We start from the raw sequence: 9,051 nt of genomic DNA, 5'->3' as shown, positions 1-9,051 counted from the left end.
AATCAAGAGTTGGATGCTTAACCGACTGTGCCACCCAGGCACCTCTCAGCTCAGGTCTTGATCTCAGGGTCGTGAGTTCAAGCCCCATGTTGGGATCCCCACTGGGAACGAAGCCTACTTAAGAAAAAATAAGCAAATAAAAATTAAAAATAAATAAATAAAACACGGTGAAAAAGAAAAGAAAGAAAAATTAAATATCAAACACATACATACATAAAACCAGGGTGGGTGGCCTGGCTGGCTCAGTAGAGCATGTGACTCTTGGTCTTGGGGTTGATCTTGATCTTCGAGCCCCATATTGGGTGTAGAGATTACTTAAGGAAATTTAAAAAATAAAAATAAATAATAAAAACAAAAGAAAAGGGACTGAGCATGAAGACAGGTGCTTGTATTTTCAATGCCCCTCCCCACTTCAAGTCTTTAAAGAAACACAGTTCTCACAACAGAGCCTGTTTGAAGTAACACTGAGACACACCCCACCTATTTTCTTTACTCAGCACCATTTAATGTATTAAAGAACAGTTTTTTTTAACTCAAAATAGGAAAACATCACAGTCTCTTAAGAGCAATACATTTGATACAGTCATAAGATTTCAAATGAAAAACATATTATTCATGCTACAGGTTTTTAATCCTCCTGGACAACACACAAAACAACACAGTACTCAATCTACATGGTTTCACAAGAGAAACACGAATTTCATTTGGACAAAGACAGGTTTAAAAAAAAAAACAACCAACATTGAACTAATCCTTACGTCCTTACATCCCCCATCCCATCCCACCCTCAAATATGTACTGCTACCAGCTCCCCAGGATTTCTTTCTTCCCACCCAACAACTCGTAACACGGTAGACACTGAGAGGTGTGTCACTGAATGAGTGCTACAGTGCGTTTAAGAAACAAAAGCTAATCGATTTGTTCAATGTTGAAAGAGGGGCTTAAGATTAGGTGAAACAAAGTCTAGGGGAAACTGTGGAGCATTGTCTTGTTCATGCTGATTTCAGAGCACAGAAATTGTGCTCAAAGGTTAGTACAGGAACTAGAGATGCCAAGAAATATCCCACTGTTTACAAAAGGAAGACCGCACTAATGTCTGAAAAGAGCTTATAATACCATGGGAAAATATTTAAGTTATAAAGTTTTAACTGAGAAGGTAGAATACAAAACTGTATATTCAGTATGATTTTAACTACGTAAAACCAAACCAACCACAAGATGCCCTAAAGAGGCTAAAAGTTCAAAATGTTTAGTGGTTGTATTCAAGTAATTTATCTACAGTGATCTTTTTTTTTTTTTCCTTTTACTTTACTGTCTTTACCAAAATGTTCTCTACTGGGGGGATTTTTTTTTTTTTTTAAACTATTAGTTACCAAAAAAAAAATCAGACTGATAGAACTATTGCATTTGAATTAATCAATTTAAGTCCAGCCTATAAGAAAGGATTTGTACATTTATAAAACTATAAAACATTCTTAGCTACTCCAGGAATCCATTCTGTGTTGTGAGTAATCCCAGAGATGGAGGGCTTCCTTCCTCCACCTCTCTTCCAGCCAGGTGCAAAGTCTCACCAGTTCCTGCCTGATGAAAAATGCTAAACCAGGCAGCCTCGTGAGTCCACATGAACCCAAGAGTGGCTCTCCTCAGTGGTCCCCAGCACCCAAAACCACTGGCCCCTGGTTAAGATGCTGGCAGCATTAAAAAAAAAAAAAAATGCTAAGCCAAACAGAAATGTAATGGATTTACAAAAAGTAACAGAAATATCCACACTTGGCAAAAACCTATTTGCAGTACAGCAGTAGCTCCTTAATACTAGAATTAAGAGGACAGCTATTTTCTCCTATCTTCAGTTCAGCTGTCAAGTTTAAAAAAAGTGATCACCACAAAGCTAATCCTGGTTTAGAAACAAATAAAAGAGCACTGCAACAACAGCGGACAGAGAAAAGCACAAAATTTAGAAAGTTATAAAAAGTGCTTTCTATAAAAGTAATTCCCTTTAAAACATTTGTTTATGGTATACACTGTAAGGTCCCACCTCCCCACCCCCCAAAAAAGGGCAAAACTTCCAAACACTTTCTACCAAAGTATCCACTGGTTTGTTCATTCAACAAACACTGACTGAAGGCTCATAATGTGTGAGGCACTGGGGTCTCAAAGAGAAGACAGACTTGTCCCTGCCTCAAGGACATGTCTGTCTTCTCCAAGTGGGAGGCTGACACGTCACCAACCACAGCACAGCAATTAAAAGCAGATGCCACTGCTTTCTTACAATTTTAGAGTATGCTGCAATTCTCATTGAAGCACTTACACAAAAGTCCTTACATACAAACTTTCCTGACTTACTAGGAGGCAAAAATGCAACTACTTGATGAATACTTGAATACTTCTAGAAAGGGCAGGCATTAAATTACATTTTGTGACATTTGCCCCTAAACATCACAATGCCTAGTGAAGTCAGTTAACTTTCCTTTAAGCAATGGAGGATTTTTCCATCCGGGAATGAGACACCTTGAATCTGAGAATAAGTGACCAGTCCTAAATGTAGATCAAGACTAGTCAGTACCATCTAAGGCCGAGACTCAGGAGTGCAAATTTCATTTCAGTTTCGTTTCATTTCATTTCAGTCTCCCCTTCCATCCGCTGGTTTTCAATATGCTCCTGTGTCAGCCGCTCCAGGTCTTTCCTTACATTCGGATGGTCTTCCAGATCTTCATAGAGTGATCTCACGATGTCCAGTCTCCTGTAATTCTCAGGCTTGACTAGGCTTCGGACAACCTGGAGGCACCGCTCTTTCAGAGTATACACTGTAAATGCAGAAAACCAAAACCTCAGCAGCAGATTCGGGCCTTGGGACAAGAAATGAGCAAGACGCTTTGCCAACCATAGCAATTCCACTTACTATAGAAGCACCTCACTTTGGAGGAAAAAAAATTGAGTACATGTGTTGTGGCAGAGGGGAATGTGATGGCCCTAATGGACATCTCATGGTATGCATGACCTTGTATAACTTCCCCTTATAAGAGGGCTGGGCTTGTGATGTGCTTTAATTAATTGAACGTGGGTGACATGACATTGTGCCAATTCTGAACCTAAGCTTTAAGTAGCCCTGGCAACTTAAGGGCACCTGGGAGGCTCAGTCAGTTGAGCGTCACAATCCCAGGGCTGTGGGACTGTGCCCTGCATCAGACTCTGCACTGAGTGTGGATCCACTTAAGGTCCTCTCTCTCTCTCTCTCTCTCTCTCTCTCTCTCCCTCTCCCTCTCCCTCTCCCTCTCCCTCTCCCTCTCCCTCTCCCTCTCCCTCTCCCTCTCCCTCTTCCCCTCTCCCCTGCTCACACTCCAATAAAAAATTAAGAGGTGCCTGGGTGGCTCAGTCAGTTGAGTGTCCGGCTCTTGATTTCCGCTCAAGTCATGCTCTCACAGTAAATGAGATCAAGCCCCGTGTTGGGCTGTACACTGACAGCATGGAGTCTGCTTGGGATTCTCTCTCTCTCCTCTCTCTGTCCCTCCCCCGCTGCTCTCAAGATAAGTAAACAAACTTTTAAAAATATATTAATTAGATTAAATTAAAAATTGTTTAGTTTTTAAAAATTAAAAAAAAAAAAGAAGCCCTGGCAACTCCTGCTTTTATGCTCTCAGGAGTCCCAAGCCACCCGGCAGGAGACACCACACAAAGAGGGTCATGCCCTGAGAAAGCATGGAAGAGAGGCTCAACCTCTTGCCAACCTGCCAGCAGAAGTCAGCCACACCAACCACCACCAGTGAGCAGAAACCCCCCTCGCTGATCTCAGCCCAGACTGTAGAATTATGAACAAATAAAAAGGTGGTTGTTATTCTGGGGTAGCTCTCACACAGCAACAGATAACCAAACAGTCTGTAACTGGATTTGAGGAACTCCAAGTATATTTTATTTCTACTTTTGGGGGGCGCCTGGGTGGCTCAGTCAGTTAAGCAACTGACTTCGGCTCAGGTCATGACTTCCTGGTTTGTGGGTTTGAGCCCACATCAGGCTCTGTGCTGACAGCTCGGAGCCTGCAGCCTGCTTCGGATTCTGTGTCTCCCTCCCTCTGCCCCTCCTGAGCTCGCACTGTCTCTCTCTCAAAAATTAATAAACATTAAAAAATTCTTAAGATTTTATTTGTATTTTTTATTATTTTTAGTCTATTTTTTTATTTTGACAAAGGGAGAGAGAGAGAGAGAGAGAGAGAGAGCAAGCACACAAGCAGGAGAGGGGCAGAGAGAGAAAATTCTAAGCAGGCTCCGCACTGTCAGCGTAGAGCCCAATGCGGGGCTCAATCTCACAAACCCAGACCTTAAATCAAGAGTCAGATGCTTAACTGACTGATCCACCCAGGTACCCCTCCAATTCTATTTTAAGCTCACTGGGAAACTGACACTGTAAGGGTATCCTATAAGGCAAAATTTACTACATTTATCAATTTAACTTACCAATTTTTATACACCTACTTCCTTAAGATAGGATCTATACATACATATCAGTTTGAACCTTATGAAGCTACATGTATTTGGGTGTTTAATATTTTATTTTAAAATCATCTTTACACCTAACATGGCGCTTGAACTCACAACCCCGAGATCAAGAGTCGCATGCTCCACCAAATGAGGTAGCCAGGTGCCCCAGTATTTGGAGTTTTTTAACCCACTAGAATAGTTTGTTTGGGTTCAACCTAATAAAATCAATCGAGTTTTGTTTTTGTTTTTTTAATTTGCATCCAAGTTAGTTAGCATATAGTACAACAATGATTTCAGGAGTAGATTCCTTAATACCCCTTACCCATTTAGCCCATCCCCCCTCCCACAACCCCTCCAGTAACCCTCTGTTTGTTCTCCATATTTAAGAGTCTCTTCTGTTTCGTCCCCCTCCCTGTTTTTATATTATTTTTGCTTCCCTTCCCTTGTGTTCATCTGTTCTGTGTCTTAAAGTCCTCATATGAGTGAAGTCATATGATATTTGTCATTCTCTGACTAATTTCGCTTAGCATAATACCCTCTAGTTCCATCCACATAGTTGCAAATGGCAAGAGTTCATTCTTTTTGATTGCCGAGGAACACTCCATTATATACATATACCGCATCTTCTTTATCCATTCATCCATCGATGGACATTTGGGCTCTTTCCATACTTTGGCTATTGTCGACAGTGCTGCTATGAACATGGGGGTGCATGTGCCCCCTTTGAAACAGCACACCTGTATCCCTTGGATAAATACCTAGTAGTGCAATTACTGGGTCATAGGTCATTTTCTATTTAAAATCAAATGAGTTTTAAACAAATCGTAAACCATGATATTAACATTCAATTTGGTGTGTTGTTTTTAACCCCTGATTGGCACTGTGAGCTTGAGTGGGTTAAATAACATTAAAAGGTACAACACTAGGGATGCCCAGGCAGCTCAGTTAAGTGTCCAACTCTTGATTTCCACTCAGGTCATGATCTCATGGCGTACAGCCTGCTCAAGATCCTCTCTCTCCCTCTCCCTCTGACCCTCCTCTACTCACAGGCACACTCTCTCACACTCTCAGAAAAAAAAGAAAAAAAAAAAGATACAACACTAGAAGCCATGATATCTCATTCTCTATACTTTATTCTTCTCTAAGACTCTAGGGCATAATTCTGCTCTAAGGCCAGGGAAACGAAAATGTATTCATAATTACATGAGATATTTTACTTATTTATTAAATTTTGTAAGTAATCTCTACTCCCAATGTGAGGCGTGAACTCACAACCCTGAGATCAAGAGTCACATGCTCTACCGACTGAACCAGCCAGGTACCCTGACAATCAGGTATTTTAATTCAGCTCATTTCTGACAAGCCCAAAGAGCTTCTGAGCAACCACATCTTTGTTCAATATAGAAGATACAAATAAATTAGTTCCATTTTATTTATAGTGGAGAAAAGGACACAGAAAGGTTGGATAACTTGACTAGCATCCAGCAAAAACCAATAAAGGTTTGGATCCTTCAAGTTGCTTATTCTCTACTTATTCCAACAGCCTTATCTTTTGATTTATCATTTTTAATTAAATAATTATTTATTCATTTTTAAGTAGGATCTATGGTCAATGTGGGGCTTGAATTCACGATGCTGACATCAAGAATCACATGTTTTACCCACTGAGCCCAGCCAGGCACCCCCAGCCTTATCTTTTTATAAAGTAAGATAGAACATCAGTACCTGGCAGTGTGATGTTGGCAAAAATAGGCTGTCCATCAACATTGAGAGATGGCACAAATAGTTCAGTTTGGTTAACCAGAAGCCCATCATATGTTCCTGCATCTCGGAAAAGCCAAAGGTGACCTGTTAAAACAAGAAGAGGCTGTTATGTAGCCACACACCCATTTCCTTCATCTTCCTGGATTGACCCTGAAGTCCTTGCCTCCCACGCTGCTTAAATATTTTACTAAGCCCTCCCAGTAATATTACCTTACTCAGTCCTCACAACAGATCTATTTACAGATGAGCAAATAGATCTGAAAAAGCCAAGGGACTTGCTCAAGGCAACGAGGACAGTAAGGGAAAAAGAGCAGATACTTGAGGCTTCAAATACAGCACCCTTTCTGCTATCGTGGTCAAAAAGCAAACACATGCATTGCGAATCACACCCAACACTGCAAACTAAAAGAACTTCAACAACTCTTTACATCTGTGCTTCTCAAGAACAAGAAGATGCAAAAAGATCATGTTCAGAAATGGAAGCCACACAGAAAAAGGTACATTCTGTACGAATAGACCAAACTAATTTATGGTGTGAAAAATCAAAAGAATGGTTGCCTCTGAAAGGGAGGGGACTGAGTGGAAAGGGGCAGGAAGGAACTTCCTGGAGTGATGGAAATGTTTTAACCTATAGTTTGATCTAGGTGTCGTATTTGTCAAAAATGCATCAATCTCGGGGCGCCTGGGTGGCTCAGTCGGTTGAGCGTCCGACTTCAGCTCAGGTCACAATCTCACGGTCTGTGAGTTCGAGCCCCGCGTCGGGCTCTGGGCTGACAGCTCAGAGCCTGGAGCCTGCTTCGGATTCTGTGTCTCCCTCTCTCTCTGCCCCTCCCCCGTTCATGCTCTGTCTCTCTCTCTGTCTCAAAAATAAATAAATGTTATAAAAATAAAAAAAAAAAAAATAAAAAAAAAAAAAAAAAAAAAAAAAAAAAAAAAAAATGCATCAATCTCTAAGATCTGTGCGTTTTACTGTATGTAAGGTATACGTGAATTTAGAAACAAATACATCATATGCAAAAAGAGAGAGAGACAGAAACAGAGAGAGAGAGAGAGAGAGAGAGAGAGAAGGCAACCCCCCCCCCCTTCCCTAGGACTAACATTCTGTTTAAGGCAGGTGGAAAGCATGTCTGAATGTGTTCCTGGGACACAAATGTACTTGAAGATTTGGTGGGAAATTTTAAGAAATGTAAACTGGTAAAAAAAAATTTTATTATAGTAAAACTTACATAAAATTGACCATTTTAACCATTTTAAGTGTACTGTTCAGTGCCATTAAGTACATTCACACAGTAAGTCATTTTTTTTTATTGTTTATTTATTTTTGAAAGGCAGAGAGACGGAGCGTGAGTGGGGGAGGGGCAGAGAGAGAGACACAGAACTTGAGGCAGGCTCCAGGCTCTGAGCTGTCAGCACAGAGCCCGATGGGGGGCTTGAACCCACGGACCTGTGAGATCATGACCTGAGCTGGGAGTGGGATGCTTAATCTACTGAGCCAACCGGGCGCCCCTCATGGTAAGTAATTTTTAAAAAGTTTATATTAAGGGGCGCCTGGGTGGTCCAGTCAGTTGAGGGGCAGACTCTAGGTTTTGTTGGCTCAGGTCATGGTCTGCCCCCCTCTCTCTCCACCCCCTCTCTCAAAATAAATAAAACTTAAAATAAAAAAAAGATTCTCTAAAAAAAATTTATGTTAACTCAAGCACAGACAAATTTTAGATGAAAAAAACAAAATTTCACACAATTTCCTAGATAAAATAGAAGACTACAGAAATGTTGATCCCTGGAAGAACTGTGTTCTCCCTTCTTTAATATCAGGGGAAATTTGGAGTAAAGGTCTGAGAAACATTACCGCGTACTCTCAAGGCAAAACGATCCATTGGAAAGCTGTCCTTAACTGAAACTTACACACCCCTTCCCTTCACTGAGCTAGGTGCCTGCTCCAAGCTCCCACGGGCCGCTGTGCTCCGTTCCTCCTGCAGCAACTGTGACACTGCCTTGTTCTCATCTGTTTATGCATGCATCTGTCTCCCCGACTGGACTGTGTTCTCCATGAAGGGCAGGGACCTAACGCGGACCTGGCCCACTGGGGACACTCGGGAATGTGAGATTCTCTCAGAGACGTAATGAACAAACGGGCATTAGGTACGGAGCACTTTTAGGGGTAAATATACGTGTAAGGGGGAAAAGCCACCTCCGATGCAAATTACTCAGTCCTATAAGAAAGAATTAGCTGCCACCTAGTAGCAGCGTCAACCTGGATCTGTCACAACCTCTCTGGGGCACCAGCAGGCGTTCGCTGCGCCCCGGGACAAAGCAGGAGGCGCGACCGGGCTGGGCCGGCCCGGGCCAGGGCGACCCCGGCTCACCTACCTCGGTAGCTATGGATGCGGCGGCCCGTGCCGGGCGGCAGTGTCGGGTACGGCTGCGGCTCGCCGTCGAAGTTGAGCCACACCGGCAGCACGACGCGCGGACTGCGGTTGCAGAAGATGACCTGAGACGGCTCGCAAGAGTTCACTGAGCGTAGCACCGGTCGCGGCTGCCCAGCCTCCATCTCCTCCTCGGCGCCCGGCTCCTCGAGGTCAGACACTTCCGGGCCAGACTCCTCGGCGCCCGACTCCTCCCCGCCGTACTCTTCAGGGCCCACCTCCTCCGCGTCCACCTCCTCCACACCGGCCTCGGCCTCTTCCAAGTTCCCTGCCTTCCGGGGCATTACCTCCCGGAGCCTAGACAACCCCGGCCTCGCCGCCTCGGGATTTGTGGGGCCGTACGGGGTGGGGCGCGGCGCGCGTGCGTGCGCGTCCCCGCAAGCGTGCGTGCT

The 9,051-nt window shown here is 43.3% G+C and overlaps 1 protein-coding gene across 1 annotated transcript; it reads right to left on the bottom strand.

The window, feature by feature from the left end:
- Positions 1–481: 481 nt before the first annotated feature.
- On the bottom strand, positions 482–9,009 carry VHL (von Hippel-Lindau tumor suppressor). The gene is made up of 3 exons (XM_042910748.1): positions 8,604–9,009; positions 6,198–6,320; positions 482–2,804 (listed from the first exon to the last, which is right to left on the bottom strand). Exons 1-3 carry the CDS (start codon positions 8,941–8,943, stop codon positions 2,611–2,613), a joined length of 657 nt encoding a protein of 218 aa, XP_042766682.1. The 5' UTR covers positions 8,944–9,009; the 3' UTR covers positions 482–2,610.
- Positions 9,010–9,051: the final 42 nt, after the last annotated feature.

The sequence above is a fragment of the Panthera leo genome, chromosome A2 (genome assembly GCF_018350215.1).
Source record: "Panthera leo isolate Ple1 chromosome A2, P.leo_Ple1_pat1.1, whole genome shotgun sequence".
NCBI classification, from domain to species: Eukaryota; Metazoa; Chordata; class Mammalia; order Carnivora; family Felidae; genus Panthera; species Panthera leo.
The sequence above is the reverse complement of the archived record's forward strand: the minus strand, read 5'-3'. Positions and strand labels throughout refer to the sequence as shown.

Bases quoted from the DNA above. Each gene is read 5' to 3' on its own strand.
- VHL (XM_042910748.1), bottom strand. From the start codon at position 8,943: ATGCCCCGGAAGGCAGGGAACTTGGAAGAGGCCGAGGCCGGTGTGGAG. The intron at 6,321-8,603 runs GTAGGTGAGCCG...TTGTTTTAACAG, and splicing joins CCGCATCCATAGCTACCGAG to GTCACCTTTGGCTTTTCCGA. The intron at 2,805-6,197 runs GTACTGATGTTC...CTGCATTTACAG, and splicing joins TGCCAACATCACACTGCCAG to TGTATACTCTGAAAGAGCGG.